This window comes from Astyanax mexicanus, chromosome 19 (genome assembly GCF_023375975.1).
Source record: "Astyanax mexicanus isolate ESR-SI-001 chromosome 19, AstMex3_surface, whole genome shotgun sequence".
NCBI lineage: Eukaryota > Metazoa > Chordata > Actinopteri > Characiformes > Acestrorhamphidae > Astyanax > Astyanax mexicanus.
The window spans coordinates 20,417,533-20,444,065 of NC_064426.1; the positions used below are offsets into that span (position 1 = coordinate 20,417,533).

The following is a 26,533-nucleotide window of genomic DNA, read 5'->3' on the forward strand; positions in this document are numbered from 1 at the left end:
AAATAATAATGGTTAAATATTAATAATACGGTTTATAGTCACCTATATGACCATAACTTTTTAACAGTGAAGAAAGAATTGCCACTTGTTCTTGAAAAAAAAATTTTATGGGGTGTTCTGAACAAATACTGCCTGAAAGGTCCAAATTATTTAATTTAATAATGATTTAATTTATGATTTGTACTTTTTCACATCAAATAAATAAAAGTAACTATGTAACTTTTACTCAAAGTAAATTTTAAATTGAGTACTTTTTTACTTTTTCTCGAGTAGATTTTTAGATAGGTACTTTTACTTTTACTTGAGTAGAATTTTAGCAAAGTAAAGGTACTTATACTTAATTACAATTTTCCAGTACTTTTTCCACCTCTGGTGTAGTGTATGGTTAGCATAGTTCCTCTCCATACGGACTAGTGTATGACTGAAATAAACGTGACGTAAGCGAGTGGTAGGCGGCGTGGTTGGGGGTGTGTCTCTGTGTGTGTATAGGGTGTGTGTGTGTGTGTGTGTAGTGGAACATCTACTTCTCACTTCTGTAGCGCTGGAATCTTCTGGAGCCGCAGCTATAGCTACAGTCTACACAGGATAGCCGGCCGGCCGTGTTTAAAGGTAGGTTCGTTTAGGTTTAGTCTTCATTGTGTTTGTGTCTTTTTCTCTCTCTCTGGTTTTCTGTTTTTTTTTTTCTGCTGGATAAAAGCTGTAGTGCGCGCTTTTGTTGGAGAAGGGTCTGGAGAAGAGGTGGACAAAAGGATCTCTCAGTTAAACAAAACATAACCTAGCTACCACCAAAACACTAAAAACAAGAGGAGAAAACCAGATAACCAGAAAAACAGATAACCAAGTGAGTAAAACACAGAGAAAAGACGGTTAAGCAGGTTAAGTAGCTAAGCAACGTTAACTAGCTAGGCTAGGTTAACCGCTTTTTTTTTTTAAACTCTTTCTAAACCAAGTCGGTAACTGAACGTGACTAACAAGCTATTAGCTAGGTTATGTTTGGTGAAGAAATGTTCGTGACTAAACTATGAGCTAAAACTCACAATTTAATGTCCAAATGTTCCAAGGGTGCATTTCTTTGGCTGTAAACCCTGTTTTTCCTCTGAAAGGTTGTGTGTGTGTGTGTGTAATGTGGAGGGAGTGGTTTGTGTCAGTTCAGGCTTATGTAAGGTGTTTAATAGTCCAGTAGCTTCGTGTATGTGTTGTAAATGTGGAGTTTGTGTTAATAATATATCATTTTAAGTAACATTGTGCAAATTCTAACGACTTCTCTCGTCAAATGGCTAAAATTTAATCATAATACACAGCAGCGTTGTGATTGTAGTACTCCCATAGGCCGCTGGGGGCACCAAATGTATACTTTAGTTATACATTTAGGGGGAGTGATCTGCGTGATTTATGGTTATGACTGTTCTGAAAACAAATTGATCTTTTGGGAAAGCATGGCCTTCAAAATTCACGTTTAAAGGTCTCATTTAATCTTTAGTATGAATAAATGCCTTGTGAGCCATTTTGTGAAAAAAAAGTGCTCCAGTGATTCTTTATTTCACTGGATTACAGGTCTCTGAAGAAGGACAGGATTTCAGCTCTTAAATATCCCTCCCTGCAAACATATCGCCTACCTGCCTCCCTCCACAGTCAATTTTACAATTTTGCAGCTCTAAAACTCAAAGCACAAAATGTTTTCAGAGATACAGCCTTAGTTAGTTAAAGATTTAGCACTGAGTGCTAGGTAAAGTTAATCTTTAACTTCGCTTAATGCCACGGCGCCTAAACTAACGCTACTAAACTTTTACCTCAGACTTGGTGATTTGGTGCTTGGGTAGTTTTGCAACGCCAAAGCCCCAGAGTCCGCTTTATATCATTAAATCTGACCCGAACGGCGCCCGATTTGTCTGCTGTTCTGTCAAGTTGTGCTACCTTGTCAAACCGTGCTTGCTTATTGTATTTTTAAGGTCTTGGTAAAATGCGGAATCAATTGGAGAGACAATTTAACCCAATAGTTACTTACACATGATAGCTAATGCTAACTAGCTGTGTAAACACTAGTTTTACAAAAAAAAGCTGTACACTCTTTAGCTGACAGTGTCGGCTGTGGTTTTTCCTTTTTTGCATCTTGTAACAAAAATCTGATGGTATAATGCAACTTACTTTTGTTACAAGACGGAAAAATTAGAAAATTGAGAGGAGATTCTTTTTCATTTTTCTTGAAATTCTAGTTGTGAGGTGCAAAAATAAAAAATATGAAAATGGAAGAAAACCTGCTTTTTCAATACCACTCCAAACTCTTTATTATTTAAATAATAAAGAGGTTTTACAATTTTTTATTTTCGAATTTAGCTCTAAATTCTTAAACAATTGAATTGATAAACATTGATAAACACTAACCAAACATAATCTTTACCATACCTATATTAATCCAATATCATATAAAGCTGTAATATAATCTTAATCATACACATATTAAAGCAGAAGTCCAGTGTGAAATAGATTTGGGGTGTAGTGAAACCTGATAACAAATATATACTTTTATCAAATAGCCCACCTCTGTTTACCCCCAGAATTCCAAAATACAGCTTTTTTAGCTGATGGTCCCAGCATTCTTACAATGCTAGCGATGTGGGGCATAGCATTGCCCATGCAAAGACATCGTTTTTTTTTTTTAACACATTTTTACACCATTAACAAGCTCAAAGTAGCTTCACACTTGATTGGTAGAATTTCTGAGGGCCCTGACATTTAAAACGATGTGCTAAGAACTTTGAAAGTGGACAGTATTTTGTGGTACTTCTCCGGGTACCACCATCTTAAAAGGAAGTTATGATGATAAGTCATTCCTAGACTTAACCATTATCATGTTAAGCTACAATGTAATGTTAACCACAGTCATATTAACCCTAAACTTGACCTTAACCTTATCGTAATGCCCATAATCATAACTCTAACTGCACAACATTAGGCCCATACCCATGGGTGCATGGGTGTACCAGTTCTCAAGTCTTGAGTTCATCTAGGTGCTGTACTCCAGTTGGTTGTGGTCATTTCAATTGGTTGAATGACAAGTTTAAAGATTGTTTGTAGAGCTTGAATTGTAAAAAAGTGCTAATGGGTGCCTTGACTTTTTGATAAAAACAGCCTGTTTAAAAGTTTTTAAATTTAATGTTTTCTTTTAATCCCATCACTGTGAGAATGTTTATTCCTCACAGATATAGTAGTACAAGAACACACACACAGACACATGCTGTGTAGGGAAATGCTTTAGACAAAGGTCTGCACGCTCTGCTGGTGAAAGAGAAGGGGCTAAAATGACTCGCTGTAGTTGACCCTCAGTGCTGAGCTCATTCCTTTACAGCTCTGTCTCACCCCACACTCACTCTCTCTCTTACTGGTGTGAATGGAGCTCTATGGCTGTGTTTAAACAGGCACACACATCCTACAGTTCCCTAGTGTGTCTGATATGTGGAGGGCTTTGTACTTGAAGTGTAAACATGACTCTGGAACCAACTGCTGTTTTAAAGACCCTGGATTTCTGTATAACTGGACATGCAGTTATGTCTCAGGCAGATGTATAAATGTGTACCCGTGTGCTTTGATTAGACACTAGAAGCACAAGACAGTGTTAAAGTGCTTTCCCCATTGCCCTAAAAAAAGGCTCTGAGAACATACTTTTGTGTAGTGTACCTTTTGGTGAGAGATCACTGACTGCTAGGCATGACACTTTGATGCACTCAAAGACATGCTACCTAATTAATAAACATTGAGAGGGGCTTCTTATTGGACTGAGAGAAGCAGGATGGTTGTTTTGATGAGCATCTTGGTCATCTTTCACTTTTGTTTGCAGTGGTGTTGGTAATGAGAAATCTGTACTGCTAAGGACTGGAACCACATCTTCTTTAGTGATGAGTCCATGTTTTGTTTGTGATCTGATGACGGACACTGAACACAATCAAATCCTAACAGCAATGTTCCAAAATCTCTTATAAAGACCTCCTTGGAGAGCAGAGACATTAACTTCAAAAAAGCTTGATAAACATAGACACAGGTGTCCCAAAAACTCTGTGCAAATCAGTCTATTCAGCCCATAGACTGTGTATAGCTGGACAGAGCATCGTCTCTCAAAAGTGAAGCCACCACAGGTTGGGTGCCCCCTGCTGTTCGGTTGCAGAAAGCTGTGTAACCCCACCCATCCCCATTGGTTTCAATGGCAAAACAGACAACTTTCAATCAAGTTTTTTTTCCAGTATACTGTAATTCTACGTCCATTATTTAAAAGCAGCAGCTAGGGTAACCTCTGCTTATATTGTCAAATTTTTATATCCCCACAGAACTCGTTTTTTTAAACGTTATTCAGCTCTATTCAAAAAGGTGTGGTTTTTGTAAAGGGCTGGGTTACACCTAGCCATGGTGGGACCAATGACTGTATGGGCGGGACCATAGACTGCGTATAGCAGCCCTCAGGGGTGGGTTTATTTAAATGAGTAGGCTGTCTCTCCACAGTCCTTCTCCCTCCTCTGGTCTCTACTGCACAGATTGGGGTTTCAGGATCGCCAACATGGCGGAAGATTTTGACTTCATTTTCATTGAATGAATGGGAACGACGACACAGCGTCCATCTTTTTTACAGTCTCTGATTCAGCCTAATCCCTAATCCTAACCTTAAACCTAGCACTAAGCATAAGTAAAAATGTAATCATAACTATATTAGCCTTATATCTAACAAACCACAACCATTTTAACCCTATTTTTTTCTTTATCCTAAATTCTAAAAAAACTATTATGTGATTATGTGATCGGAAATCAAGGATGATTGCGGTTTTTCAAGGGTTTGGAATCGGGTGAAAAATCACTCATTTATTAAAATGTTATGTTATAACTTCACGAGTTCACAATAGACTCACATCGAGAATCCCTTGTGATGTAAGTGAGTTTTTGGCCGCTTGCGCTGTTTATCAACACTGATTTATTGCCGATTAGCACACTAATTCAGCAATCTACTTATGGAACCATCCGCTACCTCAATTAGTAAAAAAAAGTCTAGTCTAAATCTAGTCAGCCTGGCCTAAACCACACTACATCATTATTACTGTCTTTGTGTACTGTTGTTGTGTAACATTTTTAGTTTGTTTATGTAAGAAAAGAGGCATATTTAAATGGAAATTATTTATATGGCTATTTAGTACTTGTTTGTTTTGTACTGAAAATGGTCATTTTTGATATCGTAGTTTCAAGTATCAGATTGGGACTGAAAATAAATAACTCAACTAATTTATTTTGTAAAAAGTTTATTGTAAAAAGCTGAACTGTTTGTCCCCATGTTATTAGTGTAATTTGTGCTGAATTTGTTCTACATATTGTCATTTGTGGTGGATTTGTTTTACAAGTTGTCATTAGTGCTGGATTTGTTCTACATGTTGTCATGGACATTGTGTTTGGGGTCAGTTCAGGCTGCCTCTAGACAATAGGGGGCCTAGGACAAGATTACAGTACGTCTAGAGGCCCCTTTGGTGAACCTGAAGTACTTTCTTTTCTTTAGGGTTGGGGGAAGGGGTGGGGCTTTGTTCTAAATCTGCCCGTCATACCTCTTCATACATTAGCTGGGGCCCACCTTGAATTTTCAGCATTGTTTTGTTGTCCTACAAGCGTCCGTCAAGATAACGAATGTTCTGTCACTCTTTTCAACAAACTGAAAGCCCCATCATTATGTAGGCCCTAGCCATCTGCTTTGGTGTTGTTATAGAATAAGAGTGCATTTTTGGGCCTAGACAGTGATTTGTTTATCTTTTCTTTTTTTTTTTGTCTCTCTCCTTCTATCAGTTCTCACTGTATATCTGAGGAGCAAACCTGGTTGCTTTGTTAATAACGATATGATAACGTAACTCATTATCGACATATTAAGTGCAGAGCTGTTCAGATTTTGCTGTTTTTTGAAGAAACTGCTGAATTAATACTACTTTGGTACTAAAATTGACCAGGTTATTTAAAATTAACCACAAAAGAACTTCAATCTGTGCTTTTAATAACAACAGTGTGGAAAAGAAAGAAAGAAAGAATGCTGTTTATCTTCTTTTTAATCTTTAAATAATCATAACAATCATAATTATGTAAACCTTCTCTTCATACCATGGAACGCACTTAAACAAACATACAGGAACTGCTCCTACTGATGACTTTATTATGAACACTACACTGTCATGCCAAAAGTCATGGGACAATGACTAGTATTGGGTTCCGTGACTTGATCATGTGGGTTTTAATTTTGGCTGATCACCTAATTTGTAAAAGGATTGGAATTGAACTTTGTTAATTGTATGTATTTGTTCTTTCCTTCATCAGGGTGGTGTTTAGCTGTGTTTAGCAGTGTGTTTACTGCAATGGCTGAGGCTCACCAGGCCGTGGCATTTCAGTTCACCATCACTCCGGATGGCGTTGACCTGCAGCTGTCCCGCCAGGCCCTCGGGCAGATCTGTCACTCTGGCCTGCGCTCCTGGAAGAACCGTTTTAGCAGGATGAAGGTGGGTGTGGGGTTAAAACAGGACATGCAGAAGTAGTGTAAAGCACTTTTTTAATGTACTGGCATACCACATAATATTACCACAGTTCATGGTATTACCTGAGGCAGGGAGAAGTGTGAGCCAGTGAGCAAGTAGTGCAGATGAACATTTTGCATTAGTTTATTTAGCACGATAGCTAGCTGACATAGTGTTCACCACAAAACACACTCAATCAGACTGACTGAAACGCCATTTATAAACATTTAGACAAGATCAACTCTCAAAAAGGTTGATGGATGGAAAGCATGTCAGAGGGATAGAAGGGCAAAATGTGACCGGTTCTGCCTTGTTTGTACTCCAGCTCTGCTTAAAACTACATAGATAGTAACATTAGCTAGCCAGATAACAAACTAAACACCCCAGCCCAATAAAGAGCATGTTCAAACACAACACAATGCAGGTAAATCTCTACAGTGCTGAACTCTGAACATTTTAGAACATAACATCACAATTTAGCTTTCTTCAGTGAATCAGTTCTAATTAAGCAATAATACACAAGAGGGAGTGCTTTAGCATGTAATATTGGCACTACTAGAGTGTATTATTGAGATTATACCACAGTTCCATTATCACTTTTTATAAAAAAAAATTTAGCTAACGAAGAAGAGAAAATTCGAGCAGTTTGGTTATAAACACTCTACAAGTTCAAAAAGTTCCATTGCTGCTCTGTTTGTAGCTGCATTGTTTGGCTTGTAAGCACTGCATCGTTGCTAGGTTACCTGTATGTGGCAGAGTAATACATGGAGAGCTTCAATTACAGTGCATTACCGGCTGATAACGGCACTCTTAGAACCCCTCTCAGCCAATCACATTCAGGATCATAACTAACTGTGGTAAGATAGTCTATCTTAATAATTGTCTTAATTTGTAAAAACTAATTTCATTTTAAGATACAGGGCCCTATCTTACACACTGCGCAAGGTGTGTCGCGATGCTCATTGCTATCTTTCACCCTACATATTTTCACCTATTCTGCCTGTTTCGTTTAAATAGCAAAGTCACTTGCGAATATGTCTACATTGGTGTATGTGGTAATCTGGAAGTGAGGTGTGTTTAAGTAAATAAGCTATTTTGGCAACAGAAAACACAGGTGCACTACTGATTAAAATGAACCTGGACAACAGTCAACTGTCAGATGTTTATTGCTATCTTGGCAATACAGGTGCTATTAATATGTGTACACCCCCCCTTTTCACATTTTACCCAAAACACACCCATGATTAATTAAGAGAATTAGTAAATTTCTTTTGCATGCTTGCATATAGACAGCTAAAATAGGCCTCACGTAGTTTTTAGATATTGTGGCATATGGTGTAACACTGTATAAAGGTTATTAATGTATTACACTATCCAGTTTTGTTTGTTGTGTGTGTGTTTGAGTTATTAATGTGTATTTATAAATGCCTTCTCTCTTAACAGAATGGGGTCCTGAGGGGTGTGTATCCCGCTAGCCCCTCCTCCTGGCTCTTTGTTGTCATAGTGATCCTGGCCACCTTGCATGCACAGTCTGACCCCTCCATGGGTCTGATTGCAAAGATACAGGATCACCTGCCCCTCAGGTAACATACACAGGCCAGGTAACTTCTATATCTATATTGGTAATAACAGTGATGTAAGCCAGATTAGATCACTTCCCAGCTATGATACACTCAGTGCATGTACTGCTCCAAAATACAGAAGAAAGACTTCCCTGGACAGCAGAGACAGTTATTCCAACAAAAGCTAGATACATGTTTTAAAGAAAGAAACAATAAATAGTACATCAGTACCTAGTTAATCTTTTGAGAAGCTAGATGTTAAATACTGTAATTAGTATTTAAATACTAAAGCAGGGGTGACCAAACTACGACCCGCGGGCCATTTGCGGCCCGTTTCCTTTTTTGGAGCGGCCCGCAAGGTATTTTAGTAATAGAATGAAAGTTGGCCTGCTGTTAAACAGGTTTTATAATGTGAGATTCAAAGTTTGAACGCTAGGTGTCAGAAGCGGGCCAAAGAGTCGGAGAGGGTGCGCATTTGTAGCGCAAAAAACGGGGCAAAAGAATCTAAAAGCAGAGAGGGTGTGCATTTCTAGTGCAGAAAAAAAGGGGCAAAGAGTCTAAAAGTGGAGTGAGTGCGCATTTCTAGCGCAGAAAAAAGGGGGAAAGAGTCTAAAAGCGGAGAGGGTGCACATTTCTAGGCAGAAAAACGGGGCAAAGAGTCTAAAAGCGGAGAGAGTGCTCATTTCTAGCTCAGAAAAACGGGGCAAAGAGTCTAAAAGCGGAGAGAGTGCGCATTTCTAGCGCAGAAAAACGGGGCAAAGAGTCTAAAAGCGGAAAGTATTACAGAGTCTGTGGCCCGTGACTTAAAATATATTTCTTCTTCTGGCCCCCAACAAAAAAAGTTTGAACACCCCTGTACTAAAGTCATTTGTAAATATATATGAAGGGCAGAGGATACAGTAATTGCATTTAATATATAACTATATAATATTTATTGTAATTACTGCATTTTAGGGGTGGGCGATATGGCTCTAAAATAATATAACGATATTTCAGGGTATTTTTACGATAACGATATACTTGGCGATATAGGAAAACTAAAATAATTAATTCATTTCAGAAATATAGTATAATAGTATAACAGAATAATCATAATGTGGCAAAATAAATGATATAGCATAAAATAATATAATGCAACAAAAAATATTGCAGAATATTTAGTGCATGAATATAAACTGCAAACTAAAACAATTATACAATAAATACAACTAAAGCTTCACAGTGAATAATAGACTACGTTTAAGTTAGAACAGCCCTATTATCACGATATGGATTTTTAATATCATAATATTTCTGTGTCACGATATATTGTATACTATATAATATTGCCCACCCCTACTGTATTTATTACATAATACTCTTTCTTTCTCTCTCTCTCTCTCTCTTTCTCTTTCTCCTAGTCTTTCTCTCACTCTGAGTGCTAATGGTCAGACGATGGTGTCAGCACTGGTGTTCAGTACTCTGCTGTGGCTCTCTGTGATCTCGGCTTTGAGGTTCTGTCTGAAAGTTCTGCTCTCCTATCACCGCTGGATGTTTGAGCAGCATGGCCGCATCTCCAACATCACCAAAGTCTGGGTGGTTAGTGTCTCCCCTTCATTAACACATATTTTCAGGACAATCCACAGTGACGATAAAAATTCATCATTAATTCTTCATTCGTTTTTTTGAAGAAGGAACGTGTCCAATGGCACTTAAGCCTCGTCTTATCCTATTCATTTCAATGAAAAAGCCACCAGAGTCACTGCATGCCACAGTGCATGCTGGGTTGCATTGAACGCAGCCCCTCTGGACAAAAATCTTTACTGATGAGTCCATAATAAGACAAAGGACCCATGTGCATATATATGTGGTGTGCAATATTATTTCCACAGTAGATTATGCTTGCAACTGCTTTATCAATTGTAAATGTAAATTAATTCTTATTCATAAACATATACACTACCAGTCAAATGTTTGTTAATTTTTTTCCCTACATTGTAAATAAATACTAAAATCATCCAGACTGTGAAGAAACACAAAAGGAATTATGTAGTAACTTAAAAATGTTAAACAAACCAAAATACTCTGGATACTTTAAAGCATTTAGGTGACTCTTATCTGGGCTGCTGGTAACTTGCTGTTTCTGAGGCTGGTAAATGTGGTGAACTTATCCTGTGCAACAGAGGTAACTCTTGGTCCTTAATCTTTCTTAATTCATTTTATCATAACATTTTTGATGGTCTTTGCGACTGCACCTAAGAATACTTTCATCATCCTCTTCTTCAAATATTTTGGACTGACTGACCTTCATTTCTTAAAGTATTTTTTTTACTTAAGTATATTTATATCTTGTATATATATATATATATATATATATATATATATATATTATTTATTATATAAATAATAATATGGATTAGTCATATAAGGGCTGTTCACTGTATACCAACTTCACAACATAACTGATGCTTTCAAACACATTAAGAGGCCAGAAATTCAAGTAATTAACTCTTGACAAGTTCAGCACAGCTGTTAACTGAAGGTTATTTAATCTCATAAAGCTGACTGAGAAAATGTCAGATGTGATTTCTCTATCTAAGCAAGAGGTGCCTACTTTGAAGATTCTAAAATATAAAACATATTCTGGTTTGTTTAACACTTTTTTTGTAAAACTTGTTTTTGTTCTTAGTTTGAATGAGTTTAGTGTAAATCAGCAATGCAGAATGTTTTAATGAAAAAAAAATCTAATTTTTGGTAAAATAAAAAAAAAAATGAATCTGAAGGTAATCTGTTACGCTCACATATACAGTCCAAGGGAGTTGGATTCTGTCAGGGAGGCAGAATTCAGCACAACATTTGGAAAAGCAACTCACTGGATTGTCGACATGCCAATGTCCGACCCACACCCCTCTAAAACAAACCAATGTCAGGTATACAGAGACAGCTCACATAGGTGATGAGAACAGAACATACTATACATTCACTAAACTGCAGTGTTAAACCAAAACTAATCAGATCAAAAGTATACATTGGAAAAAAACTCATGAACCTTGGTCCAGACATTGAGGTGTGATGAAAACGCCCTAAGACAATACAGTTCCCACAGAAGAACATAATAAACATAATCGATATCTTACATTAATACCTCATTTATTATGTGCATAGATGAGATTGCACAGTTGTTGACCTGCCCTGGTTAAATGTCCTTGACAGAAAGGGTCAGGCGACGGTCATCCATTGTGTCCAAAGTCTTTGCATTTGTTTTAAAGCATTTACAGCACCAATCTGCACCATGCTTTTAAAACTAACTTTTGTTGCTTTATTTACATAATATTTCTATCTGTCTTCCCCCGGTCAGACCCTGGTCAGGTTATTTTCCAGCAGGAAGCCGCTGTTGTACAGTTATCAGACTTCTTTACCACACCTGCCTGTTCCTCCCATTAAAGACACACTGGACCGGGTGAGTCACTACATGTGGAATGTACTTGTGTGTTTGTGTTTCAGGAATGTAAATAAAAGGTATGCGTGCCTAGCTGATATTTAACACAGACTGGCAAAGGCCCATAATTACCCACAAACTCTGCATGTATGTGATTCAGTGTGGAGCTCAGTCTCCAGCACACTTGAACTTTTTCATATTTAGCCGTCTTACAACCGCAAATTTAAATGTAATTGATTGAGATTTTAAGTGATAGACCAACACAAAAAAATTGTATAAGTGTGAAGTGGAACAAAAATTATACATGGTTTTCAAAATGGAAATCAAATGGAAATCTGAAAAGTGTGATGTTACAACCCCTTTAGTTTGTCTTGGTATAAGAGGGTCATTTAACATTGTGGATGAGTTAAATGTGTGTAAATCTGTGAGGGAGAAAACCACAGACCAGATAAATTGCCATTTAAACCATTTACTGAAGCCACAACTCAATATATACAGTGACAGAAGATCCAAAACCAATTTCTCAAAAGAAAAACTGGAACTCAGGACGGCACCAAAGGAAAGAACTTAACAAAACAAACCAAATCCCTAAGCTAACAAAACAAAAAGAATAACAACTTTTCTAAAGAAACAATGAAAACAATAACTAAGTACACTAAACCTAAAGTAATAAATAAAACATACAGAGAGTGGTGCCCCCCCCTTACCTAGGGTGTTTAACAAAAGAAGGCCTGCGTGATGGAAAATGTATGAGCGCGCTCCTTCTTACCTGTCCAGCACCTAAAAAGGAACAAATAAGGAGACAAAATACTACTGGCTATAACCCATTTTAGAACTGATTGTTAGAAATACATGATTGCATGTATCTGTCTGTCCTCTATTTTCCTCTGGTGGCAGACTTTAAATAAAAGGAGCTCCACCCACTGTGGGACCTCAGCACCTGGACCACACCCCAGGCTGCACCTGCAAACAGACACACACAAACATACACACAAACATGCTCTACGTGCATTTGCACGTAACAGTGCCCTACATGGCTTGTGGCAAACATGCAAACATCACTTCTTGTGTCTTTCTTTTAACAATGGTTTTCTTCTTGCCACTCTTCCGTAAAGGCCAGATTTGTGGAGTGCACGACTTATAGTTTACCTGTGGACAGATTCTCCCATCTGAGTTGTGGATTTCTGCAGCTTCTTTAGAGTGACCATGCGCCTCTTGGCTGCTTTCCTGAGCAGCGCTTTTCTTGATCAATCTGTCAGTTTGTGTGGATCGCCATGTTGTTTTAGAAGTTGTAGAATACTTTAATTTTTTTTTTGGATGATTGATTGAACAGTGCTGCTTTAACCCTGCTTTAAACCTCTCCACAACTTTTTCTCTGACCTGTCTGATGAGTTCCTTGGTCTTTATTATGCTGTTTGTTCACTAGTGTTCTCTAACAAACCACTGAGGTCGATACAGAAGAGCTGTATTTATACTGAGACTAAATTACACACAGCTGGACTTTATTAACTAATTAAGTGATTTCTGAAGGCAGTTGATTACACTGGATTTTATTTCGGGGGTTCAGAGTAAAGGAGATACTTTTGCACGTAACACTTTTTAGATTTTTATTTGATTAAAAATAAAAAAAAACATGTATAATTTTTATTACACTTCACAATTATGTGCTACTTTATGTTGGTCTATCAATTAAAATATGAATACATTTGCAAGCTACCGTAGGCAGTAAAGCTTTGCGAAATTAATTAAAATTGTATTCTACCTCTAAAGGGTTCTCTAGCTAAGTGTCATGACCTTTCTTCTTTACTTTTAGTCTGGAGCTATCAGGCTAAAGGAGAAAACAAATAACATAGGCATACTTGATCAATAAACGCGTCACAAAACATGTGGAGATGTTCAGTAATTTCTAATAGACCTATTTATTTTTTCTGAACTAAGAAGCATTTGAAATAGATGCAAATTTGATCGGTTAATCCACTGCAGGAGGGTTGTGAGCAATATGTTATAGCAGTTTATAGCAGTGTAAACACATGCATCTTTCCACAATGCATTCAACAACTTCTCACAGTCTAATAATGAATTATTTATTCTTTTGATTGTCCTGACCATTAAAGAACAGTGAAAGGAGAATAATAAGATATGCATAGAAACATATACAGGTTTACAATGTGTCCTATATGCTCAGTGGAGCTCAAAAGTCGGATAATGGTGGAAGAGACAATGTCATAATGTTATGCTTGATTTCTGTTTATTTTTATATAAATATCCAGAAAGCCAACTATCAATGATTTAGCAATGTACAGGGGTTGGACAATAAAACTGAAACACCTGTCATTTTAGTGTGGGGGGGTTTCATGGATAAATTGGAGCAGCCTGGTGGCTAATCTTCATTAATTGCACATTGCACCAGTAAGAGCAGAGAGTGAAGGTTCAATTAGCAGGGTAAGAGCACAGTTTTACTCAAAATATTGCAATGCACACAACATTATGGGTGACATACCAGAGTTCAAAAGAGGACAAATTGTTGGTGCACGTCTTGCTGGCGCATCTGTGACCGAGACAGCAAGTCTTTGTAATGTATCAAGAGTCACAGTGTCCAGAGTTATGTCAACATACGCACCACCAAGAAGGATGAACCACATCCAACAGGATTAACTGTGGATGCTGTAAGAGGAAGCTGTCTGAAAGGGATGTTCGGGTGTTAACCCGGATTGTATCCAAAAAACATAAAAACACGGCTGCCCAAATAAAATTATTGTGGTCTAAAACCAAGTGTTTCAGTTTCATTGTCCAACCCCTGTATTTAGCAATAAATGTCTGACTTTACTTTGGGCAAAAAAAAAAAACTGTGGAAGAGTTTAGTCTCAGTAAACTGTACTAATGCCTCTCTATGTGTGTCCCATTGTCAGTATCTGGAGTCAATTCGCCCCCTGCGGAGTCCGGCAGATTTTGAGCGCGTGAGCCGATTGGCTGCTGAGTTTGAGAGCAGTCTGGGAAACCGCCTTCAGAGATACCTTAAACTTAAAGCCCTGTGGGCCACTAATTACGTACGTATTTACAACATTTACTACATTCTTATTTTCCCTTGCATTGTTGCTTTTTTATTTATTTGTAACTTTGGGTAATAATATGTATGTTCCAGATTCTATTAAAAGGCCTTTCTGAGCTGTATTTTAGGGCTGTTTACAGTGCAGAGAGTTGAATCTAGCTAAAATGTAAAAGTGCCATGGCTCATAACTCTTCCTGTTAGTTGGTTGGATTGGTGTGGTGTAGTGGATAACAACAATACCACCAATACAACCAATAAGAGTTTTAGATTTTTTTGAGCATGAACTCTGCTTTCTCCTACCTGTATCGCATTATTCACATGTAAGAGCACGGATAAAAGTGCTCAAACCACCAAAACACCAAAATAATATTTTGAAATCTGTTAATGTTTATTTTTATTCCATTTTTATTTTTTTTTTCCACATTATAAAGAGTAGCTGTAATTATGGGTGGGCAATATGGCCCTTAAAGTTTCTTAAGATATTTCAGGGTATTTTTGCGATAGTATTTTTTGGCGATATGACAAAACATTGAATGAAAAAACACTACTTCAACAAAATGAATTTTATTTGGCGATATTATTGCATATGATATGATATGACACACCCTTAATTGAGATTTTACCCAGATTGTAACAGAATTGAATCATCCAATGATCCAATATGGCATGATGCCAATAATGCACAGTAAAATAAATGATATTGGGCAGATATAAACTAATCTATAATATCTCATAGATATATAATGAAAAATGAGAACAGAACAGTGTGAATCTTCATTTTGCTACAAACAGCAAAAAAGTTGTACACTTATGATCTATGTGGCCCTAAAATTATATCACGATATTTCAGAGTATTTTTGCACTAACTATATTCAACACTTGGCAATATTACTGCATATGATACAATATGGCACATCCCTAACTATAAACACATTTTAAATGGGTGTGCCAATTAAATTAATAAAGCAATATTTTTTTGTACATTATTTGATGCGCCAAGTGCCTGAACTTTTGTCTCAATTTAAATGTTCTGTTTAATTGGATGTCATTTTTAGAATTTGTTTAATTTGTCTTTTTCAAACAATGCAAAGGAGATACAAATGAAAAGAGCTGTATAATTTTTATGATATAATTTATGTGTTAGCATTGTAATAGTATTATAATAATGTGTAACATATAACGTCATTGTATCTTTTATTGTTACCCAACATAATAACGCTGATCTTATGAACTTTCTAGTGACCCCCTCATGCTTATTCTCTCCTATGCTTATTTTTTCACTGTTGCCTCCTTGCCCCACCTCTTGTCTCCTTCTGCAGGTGAGTGACTGGTGGGAGGAGTATATTTACCTGCGAGGCCGGAATCCCATCATGGTCAACAGCAACTACTATGGAATGGTACTCTTACCTAAACTGCTTATTAGTTTTCATGTCCATGCTCTGATTATCTTTCTCTCTGTCTCTCCTTTAGCTCCTGTCTCTCTCACTCTGTCCTGTTTTGTACTATTTGCTCTGCATTAATCTTTCTTCTCAGACAGCAGGTTGTGAGATGTCTGAGTCTAGTGCTAATGAGGTTAGAGGTTTAGCTCTGGCACCAAAACATTCTCAGCTCATTGTTTTTACTCAGTCAGTCTGGTTTGTATCTTGTATTCAAACATCTGTGTAGTTTAGATCATTTATGAAGATGAAGAAAGCTCATTCATATTCTTATAGAGTTTGGTGTAAACTGTTTTGAAGGGATACATTTAAGGTAATTTGAGACAAAATAGTCCAAAATAGTTTTATCAACGTTACATATAGTCAACATTACATATATATACAGCATTACATATAGTGACGGTTGCATTAACTTGCATTACCGTATCTCATTTTAAATATGTAAATAATATATCTATTGTATGACCATAATTTGGTTAGTAAAAAAATGATACTGGTGTCACATGCGTTAGCCAGGCTGTGCCTAGGGAAATGTTGCCGGGGGCATATAAAAATTACCTACTCAAAGGGCGCTTTAGTGGTCCAGCGGTCTGATGTGCTGCCACTATGAGCGGGAGGTCGCAAGTTCGAACCCCCGCTCATTGCCATCAAGCTGCTGGCGCTCAGAGGGAGCAAAATTCTGGGTGGGTAGATGGTACTCTCTCCCCACATCATTAAAGGGTGATGTCTGCAGCACAGGTCGTCTGTGAGCTGATGTATCTTAACCGAGTCGCAGCGCTTTCCTCCAAGCGCGCTGTGATGCTACTTCACATGTATCGGAGGAAGCATGTGTTAGTCTTCACCCTCCTGGTGTGTTGGGGCATTACTAGTGATAGGGGGGGTCCTAATGAGTGGGCTGGGTAATTGGCTATGTAAATTGGGGAGAAATTGGGAAAAATTAGAAATAAAAAATTTTAAAAATATATATATATTACATACTCTAAATATTATCCACTTAGATAGTGTTCAATACTGGAGTGTTCTCCTGACTAATTTGTGTATTATACAGCTCTGGAAAAAATGAAGCGACCACTTCAGTTTCTGAATCAGTTTCTCTGATTTTGCTATTTATAGGTATATGTTTGAGTAAAATGAACATTGTTGTTTTAATAAATGTTATTTATATAATTTGTACAATTTGATTTTCTGGATTTTATTTTTGATATTCTATCGCTCACTGTTGAAATAAAAAAGGAACCTACCATTAACATTATAGACTGTTCATGTCTATTCATGATATAATTGAACAATGAAAGCAGTGCTCCAAAATCTAGTGAATCTAGAGCATATTTCCTGGACAGTAGAGAGAGTAACACCAGCAAAAGTAGAATAATCTCTTTTAAAATAGTTCCGATACTTTTGTCCATGTAGTGTATGCGTCGGTTCATTGGTGCTTCTGAATAGTGAATTAAATAATTAAACTTGTGTCGAAATCATGGTGAAACCTGGTTCCATTTACCACAGCTGTAGAGAAATCAGAGTTACTATGTGATAAATGTTTCAAACTTAACTTTAAACTAAAACCCATAAGAAGAAATCCATTTTTTATGCTAAATTGTTTCCATTATAATCTGGATTTCTGTTTCCTCAGGATTACCTGTATGTGACCCCCACAGCAAATCAGGCAGCCCGAGCCGGAAACACCATCACCGCCCTGCTGCTGTACCGGCGCAAGGTCAACCGCGAGGAGCTGAAACCTGTACGTTCTGCCTAAACACTCTTTAGACACACCCTCCACATGCATGCAGCCACTGGCAACTCTGTCTGTCCGGGGAAAACAAACATCTTGGGCTCCAGGTAGTCAGGGGTAACTGTGTTACTCAGCTTGTTTTGATCTCAGCTTGCACACGTGACCGGCATGCTGAACATGTCAGCACAGGTCATGTTCATGTGATCTGGCTCAGCTGAAGGGATGTTGCTTTAATGCAGTGGTTTTTTTTAAATAAAAAAACTGAAAAGTGAGGGAGGCAATATTATTCGCCCCCCTTGGGTTAATACTTTGTAGCGCCACCTTTTGCTGTGATTATAGCTGGAAGTCGTGTGGGGTGTGTCTCTATCAGTTTTGTCTCTCTATCGTGAGACTGAAATTTTTGCCCATTCTTCCTTGCAAAACAGTTTGAGCTCAGTGAGGTTGGATGGAGAGTGTTGGTTTGTGAACAGCAGTTTTCAGCTCTTTCCACAGATTCTCCATTGGATTCAGGTCTGGACTTTGACGTGGCCATTCTAACACCTGGATACGTTAATTTGTGAACCATTCAATTGTAGATTGTGCTTTCTTTTAGATCATTGTCTTGTTGGAAGATAAATCTCCGTCCCAGTCACAGGTCTTTTGCAGACTCCAACAGGTTTTTCTTTTTTTTCCAGAATGGTCCTGTATTTGTCTTCTACAGAACCTTCTTCTACATGTTTGCTGTACAAACAGCACTTCTTATGTCTTTATTTCAACAGTGGATTTCTGCTTGCCACTCCTCCATAAAGGCCAGATTTGACTTATGGTTGTCCTGTCTGATTCTTCCACCTTAGCTGTAGATCTCTGCAGTTCATCCAAAGTGATCATGGGCCTCTTGGCTGCATCTCTGATCAGTCTTCTCCTTGGTTGAGCTGAAAGTTTAGTGGGACGGCTGGTCTGGTCTGATACTCCTTCCATTTCAATATGATCACTTGCACGGTGCTCCTTGAGATGTTTAAAGATTGGGAAATCTTTTTGTATCCAAATCCAACTTTAAACTTCTCCAAAACAGTATCTCAGACCTGCCTGGTGTGTTCCTTGGTCTTCATGATGCTCTCTGCGTTTTAAACAGAACTCTGAGACCATCATAGAGCAGGTGCATTTATACAGAGACTTGATTACACACAATGAAATTAAGTTGCGGGGAAGGCGTGTGAGTGGTACACACGTTGCCAAGATAGCAATGATAATCTGACTAGTTGTGTTTTCTGTTGCCAAGATAGTAATACACAAGAAATTTGGCGTAGGATAGTAATGAGTGGGCATTATAGAGCTTATTTAAAATATTTAAGCACATAAATGAACCTGAGTGGCATCCAAACTAAGGAAGCTGTTCAGTCTGCCACTGTTATTTATACATAAGTGATATAGTCAACGCCATTTAGTGCACAGTGGTTACTGCAAGCACCTAAAAATCACAACCCAGATCTGTGCCTTAAGGGGTTAAGAAAAGAAAAGTTGACCAACATACAACCTAATGACTGGTCTGTATTGCTTTCTTTTTCACAGAGTCGTATTCCAGGTACTGTAATACCGCTCTGTGCAGCTCAGTGTGAGCGAATGTTCAACACAACACGTGCTCCTGGAGAGGAAACAGGTAACAATAACAATTTTTTTTATGCGCAGCCATACCCTTTGCAATCCTTAAAGCAATGGTTTGGAAAAACCTCCAATTTATGCAGGTTAATTTTAACACCACATGTTGGTGAGTAGCTAGTGTGTAAACTAAGCTTTTCTATGTATATATGTGTGAATATGTATGTGAATTTCTCTCTCTCTGTCAGATGTTCTGCAGCACTGGGAGGACAGTGAATATGTTGCTGTGTACCACAAGGGGCGCTTTTACAGGCTGTGGGTTTACCTCACTGGGCGCCTCCTCTCGCCCAGAGAGATCCAGTACCAGATTCAGAGAATCCTGGATGACCCATCACCTCCTCAGCCAGGAGAGGAGAAACTGGGGGCGCTTACTGCAGGAAACAGGTACAAATACACACTCATGAACTCTATAGACAAAAGGTTTCGCAGGTTAATGTTCAGGGCTTTTATATCCCTAGCAATAGACATGGTGCCAACAGGTTCATATTTATGCTTCAACAGGTTTATGTTTGTGCTTTTTTAATCTGTGTCAATCAAAGGGTGCAACATAAAATAGCTAAATGGTTTCATTAAAACGGATTCCACAAACATTTGGACATACAGTATAGTGTATTAAAATGATTTTCATTAATAGAAAAGGCTCCAAACATACCTACCTACACAGCATTTAAAAATATTCAATATATAGTATACAGTGGCTTGCAAAAGTATTCATACTGCTTGAACCTTTTCAAATTTTTCACCTTACAACCACAAACTGAGTTGTATTTTATTGAGATTTGAGTGAAAGACAAACAGAAAGTAGCACATAATTGTGAAGTGGAATGAAAATGTTTTTTAAAACTTTAATCAAATAAGGGCGTTTTCACACCAGCACTATTTGGTCCGGTTAAAACGAACTCTGGTCCGTTTGTAACTTTAGTGCGGTTTGATTGAGAAGGTGTGAAAACAGTAATCGCACTCGGGTGCGGATCAAAAGAACCGGACCGAGACCAGCTAGAGGAGGTGGTCTCTGTCCGGTACCAAACGAACTCTGGAGCGGTTCGCTTGTGGTGAGAACGGGATCCGGTCTCAATCGGATCCAGCTATTAAATATAAGCCATTTTTTTGAGCTAAACTGCTGATAAAGCAAGCACAGATTAAACTGATATATTAGCCAGATAACGCTAATTACCACAGCTGTGAACAAACATTGTGTCCATGCATGCGCCGTCTGCGCTGCATTCACTGCTCACAGCCACGTGACTCTGTTTATTATGTATAAATCTGCGCTGCACGTAGAAACAGATTGAGAGGATCTTTTCATGTCTTGTGTCAGAAGTTTTAGGTAGATTTAGGTAGAGATGGAACGGTCGAACAGCTATGTATAGGTATCTGCCTTTTTTCAGCCAAAAATACGGTATCCACGATCGGCCGATATTCCTCTGATTTAGGCGATCTGATTCAGGAGTTTAGAGTTAAGCAGTTAAGCAGTGCTGTGTGTGGATGACCGTTGAAGCTGCTCACTCAAAGGAAGCTGCAGTTCCTCATCCAACCACTAGCTGGAGCCAGACTACAGGCTCGGCTCAGCTCAGTGGAGGAGTCAGTTCGGAGCATTTTTTTGGTTTCTGCAGTTCATATGTGTAGGACCAATGTGCCTCGCAATGAAAAGAAAATAAAGGTTTTAACCCCACTAATAGGATCATACGGCTCTTTACAGTTCATCTTTCAGCCCAATCAGTGAGTCACGGAGTTAGTTAGCTCACAAGCTAACAGCAGCAGCTAACGACAGCAGGAATAACGGTGTTGGTTAGCTCACAAGCTAACAGCAGCAGATAACAGCAGCATCAGTCATGGAGTTAGTTAGCTCACAAGCTAACAGCAACAGGAGGAGTCACGAAGTTACAGGAATATAGTTCAGACTGTTTTTAGAGCTAGATATGCAGACGTTTTCGTTTGTTTCCACCCTGAATTACCTCAGAATTATAACTATGCGTATTTTATAACTTGTAATAACAGTTTATGAGGGCGGACAGGGTCAGGCTGTATTTTTAGCCCAATCTAAGCTCTAGCTGGAGTGTTAACGTTAGATTACTGTTGTTCTTATTAAAATAATATTAGTTATATATTAACAGTAAATATGAGCTATTTTAAGCAGTAAGCTGACTCCGAAGAACAAACTTCTGGTGTCTTATAAATATTTACACATAACTTATATCTCTCCTAAAAAAAAGTGTTTATTTTGGTCAGTAACACTTTTGCTTAGGCATGGATGTAATTAGGGGAATCTGCACCAGGTTTCTCTGGCACCTGTGTGGCATTAATGTGGCATTTGGCCCCGCCCAGTTTCGGTATCGACGATCGGCTGATTGAGATGAAAGACAATCGGCGATCGAAATCGGTCCTAAAAACACTGATCGGTCCATCTCTAGATTTAGGTCAGGACTTTGATTGAGCCATTTTAACACAATAATATTTTTTATCTGAACCATTCCACTGTAGCTCACTATAGGCTGTATGTTTAGGGTCATTGTCTTGCTGGAAGGTGAATCTCCTTCCCAGTCTCAAGTATTTTGTAACAGGTTTTCTGTTCCTATCAACTCTGACCAGCTTTCCTATACCTGCTGAAGAAAAGCATCCACCACACATAGCACCTTCTTTCACTTGTCTTTCTGTCACTCATATTATAAGTATTCAATAAAATACATTTAGGTTTGTGGTGGTAAGGTGGCAAAATGTGAAATATTTCAAGGGGATATGAGTACTTTTACAAGCAACTGTATTTCAATGTCTTTTTTTAATATAAAGAATACAAGCCTCACACTAGCCCACAGTTTAACAGTCTTAACAGTCATGTTCCCTGAATAAGACTGTGGCCAGTGTTCTCCAGCAGGGGGAAGCCTCACTCTGATGTTGATCTGAGATTGTTTTAATAGCTCAGTAGAAGCTGCAATTCTCTTGTGCCCTAGATGGTGGTGCTCTTCTATCTGTCTGCTGTCTGATGATTGTTTCCACAAACAGAAAGTGCTTCAGCAGACTTTTTTTGTTGAAGAGCCATAAAGAAGAAGAGCTTTATGGGAAACTGGCAAAGACAGCAGTATAAACATCCTTTAGGACTCTCCACAAGGCAGCAGACTGAAATATATAAGGCAACAATTATTCAAGGCATGTTTGCCCCACTACACTGACTGTCTGCTTTGTTTCAGTTTCCGATTGGTTTTCCCCCTTGCTTGCAGCTATTATTTCCAGCTATTTCATCAGCTGTTACGTAACTTTGGCTTAAAACATTCAATGTTTGTTGTAGGTATGAAACAGCTTTAAATAAAAACTGTATTAAAATAAAAAAAGGTTTATTGAGTACTAAAGCAGTACTTCAGCTCTGGAGTAAATAAACTTTGCCTAGATTTGATATAACTTTATAACTTTTAATGGAAATCAATTAGGGGTGTGCCATATCGTATCGTACATGATAATATCGCCAAAAAAAACTGAATATCGTGAACAATATTATACCCTGAAATATCGTGCCATATCACCAACCCCTAATTATCACATCAGAGTACTATTTTCATTCCTTTACTTTTTCGCAAAAGAAAAATTCACACTGTTCTCATTTCCCATTATATATCTACTAGAGACAGATTATAACTGTTCATTATCATTTATTTTACTTTAATCCTGGATACTTGGAGATATTTGGAGTGCATTACTAGCATCAAGACATTCTGGATCATTGACTTCTGTTACAAATCTGATAAAAGTATTGTTTTTTAAATCTCAGTTAGTCATCTCATATTGCATGCAATAATAAAATTCTAAATAATTTTTCTAATTCAGTGTTTTGTCATATCGCTAAAAGTATCTTTATCATAAAAATAGCATTAAATACCGTGATATTATTTTAGAGCCATATCCCCACCCCTAAAATAAATGTAAAAATATTTTATTTCGAGTCATTTTGGAGCTTTTCTATTACTGTATTCTCCGGACTATAAGGCGCAATTAAAATCCGTTAATTTTTTTTTTAACTCTAGAGAAGATCTTTTTTTAAACAATATGTTTATTAGAGTTTTTTTTAACAAAGTCATGTTCAAAGAACATTCTGCTTGAAATATAATTACAAGAAGATTAAAAAGGGAAGAACACTAAAAGACAGGACTAACAGGGCGTATATACTAAGATAATTTTTGTTTGCCAGTGCAAAGTCAACATAGATAACTTAGAAGAAAAGAAACAAGAAAGAAGGTCTCCATCAAACTCCTCAAGATGGTCTAAAAATGGCTGCCAGATTTTATAAAATAATTTCCACAAAAATCAACAGTACAATTTATAATCTGGTGCACTTTATGTATGAATTATACCAGTTGGGTATTAAGGAGTAGTAAAGCCACTCTGCTGATGTACAGCATTATAAGCATTAGCGTTAGCCGCTAACCACAGCGGTAGCTCTTTCGCCGCTAAGAGTCGAGTATATTGGATTGTAGTTTGAATGTTTGCCGTGGTAAAACAAGCTACGTAGGACGAAACACTAGCTGAGAGCGTCCTGGTTTACCGGAACACTCAGGGTTTCTCAGTCTAGCGCTATCAGGCAGCATTTATGTCCCGCTAGTGCTGCAGGTAGCGGCTAATGCTAATGCTGCTGTACCCAGCCTTAGTGCTTTAAGAAACTTCACTGAAAACTCACCCTTAGACAAAATGAAATTGAAATTGAAAATCTAAGCATGCTGTAAATAAACGGAAGCGCTTCACTCACCCAAATCTGTGTAGATTAATAGTCAGCGCTCATTTGACTCTGAATTTTTTTTTTTTGGTGACACCCTTGCTCACTTCGAAGTAGGCATCCCTACTAGAGTCGAATAATGTGCATTATAATCCAATGCACCTTAAATATGGTAAATACAGAAAAAGATGGTAGTCCAAAAGGTTATGAACTACTGCCACATAAAATATATGAAATATATAAAATATCAGTAACCCTAAAGCACAGTAATAAGTATGGTTTTAATTTGAATGTCACCTTAATAAATATGAATAGTAGATGCTGTATCTTGTATTAAAGTAAAACAAAGCAAAGCTGTCTGAACAAAATGTATTAAAATACTTTTATGTAGTTTCAGACTTTATCTTTTTTTTTATTTATTTGGTTATTTTTTGTTTTCTTCAGAAGGTTTACATCAACACTAACACCTACTAAGTCAAAAATCCTTTCTTTTATATTTAAAAATAAAAAGTTGCTTTTGTTCCAGACATAGTATATGCTATAGCTGTTTAAACTGATCTAGGATCAGGTCCTAGGTCAGGGTTAATTTCAACTATTTATTTTTACAATATTTTACTTTCTGTTTTTAATAAAAGTCTTTATTTTGACTCTATTTTAAATGTTTTATTTGACCATTAAATTTATTTATTTCAGTTTTAGTTTCTGGGCTATAGTAATTCCAAATCAATCCAAACAAACTTTACCAAAAGCTCTTTCTCTCTTTTTCTTTCTATAAAGTTCAGTATATAGCCATGTATTTTTGTTGCTATTTGCTTGTTTCAAACACTGATGATGATTTTATCAGTAAACCACATTTAAACAGTGACAGATACATGCAGATTTAAGAGATAAGTTCCAACACAAAACCAAAAGATTAATATCAGCATCAGATTAGCACGACACAGAACTGAGGGGAAATACGTCTCTGAGCACTGTGGGTAATGCAGCTGTAAGGTTCTCTCAAGTTGTGCTGCAGGTTTTCTTTTAAGATAACTGTGTTCATCAAAGGATATAGTTTATTATAATATAGGTTAAATAAAAAAAAAAACTAACGAAAAAAAAAACAAAAACAAAAGTTTAGTTCAGCTATGTTATAAGATTAGCGACCGCTCCCTTCATCCTTAAAAGCAGCTTTTATTCTAAATAATCGAAGAAAGAAGAAATCAACTCCTTATATTTTAAATAAGGAAAAATGAAAGAGATGAAAATTTTATAAAGTTTATAAATTCTTTTTACAGTTTCTGACAGAAACACAACTTATATGATATGCCTGATATGCCTTCTGGCAGTTACTGTACAAACACTTAAACTTTAATAAAAGTCAATTGTTTACCATTTAAACGAATTATGCTATTTATACAATTTTAGGGCAGGGCCCAAGAACAAATATAGTGTAGTTTTGAACAGCATTTGTTAATTTGTTATTTTAATTAATCATCCCTGGTTACTCCAACTCTATTCATTTTTATCCACAACCAAGGCTTAGAGTCTCATTTGCCTGACAGGTACCTAAACCTTTGGTAGAGGTCCCCAAGTTCTAATCTTTAGCTATAATCACCCATACATATTTACTTGTTTTTAATTTCTTGTTACTCCTGTTTAGGGCTTAGTATCAAAATTCGTTAGACCGAAAGGTCTAAAAAAATATATTGGTAAACACATCAAAGATTCATCCACATTTCATTTTCTTCAAATTATTGACACTGATGTGCTCTCTCGCTCTCTCTCACACTCACTCACTCTCTCTTTCTCTCTCCTGAGATATTATAATACAGTAAAAAGACCCAAATCACACTAATCATTAAGTGATTGACACAACTGATGTAAATTATTTTCAAATTCTAATGCTGATTTTTCTTTGAAAAGAACTCAGAAATACATCCAGAAATTTGCTTAGGGAAAATATTTTTAGTTTAAGCACAAGTAATGCTTGTTCTTAATAAAGTGCCGCAAACAAAATGCTTATTGCTCACAAGATCCAAAATGATGAAGCCTTTCAAGGTGAGAGTATAAGAATGAGATTACTCATGTTGGCTGTTAATAAATCTGTTCTATTTTTTGTTACAATTTAGGAAAAAGGTATTGAAAAGAGTATTGTTTGGGTATTGGTATTGGATTCAAAGTATTGTATCAGTGTTGAACATTTTAAATGATACCCAGACCTACACCTGTTTACTTTTATTATTACTTTTATCCACGACCAGACCCTAAAGTTTAATTTGCACAACAGACACCAATTTGCATGCAGTCCTTTAGGGCAGGTTTTTAAGCTCTAATCTGCGGCCATACTAGGGCTGCACGATATACCGTTTAAGCATCGTCATCGCGATGTGCACATGTGCAGTGATCACGTCACAGGACGTGCGATGTAACCTAAGGCAATTCAAGCAAACACGTCATGTCGCAATGTTTTGATTCTTCACACAAGTAGTAGTAGAGACACAG

General features: G+C 37.3%; 1 protein-coding gene across 1 annotated transcript in view; it reads left to right on the top strand.

Moving 5' to 3' along the window:
* The first annotated feature begins 491 nt into the window (after positions 1-491).
* The window catches only part of cpt1a2b (carnitine palmitoyltransferase 1A2b), an 80,089-nt gene continuing 54,047 nt past the window's right edge, over positions 492-26,533 (top strand). The window contains exons 1-10 of the mRNA XM_022664553.2: positions 492-609; positions 6,328-6,506; positions 7,965-8,104; positions 9,484-9,661; positions 11,421-11,522; positions 14,411-14,548; positions 15,870-15,947; positions 17,617-17,724; positions 19,264-19,351; positions 19,539-19,734. Coding sequence (XP_022520274.2) covers positions 6,366-6,506; positions 7,965-8,104; positions 9,484-9,661; positions 11,421-11,522; positions 14,411-14,548; positions 15,870-15,947; positions 17,617-17,724; positions 19,264-19,351; positions 19,539-19,734 — 1,169 coding nt within the window. The 5' untranslated portion in view covers positions 492-609; positions 6,328-6,365. The remainder of the gene's footprint in view (positions 610-6,327; positions 6,507-7,964; positions 8,105-9,483; positions 9,662-11,420; positions 11,523-14,410; positions 14,549-15,869; positions 15,948-17,616; positions 17,725-19,263; positions 19,352-19,538; positions 19,735-26,533) is intronic.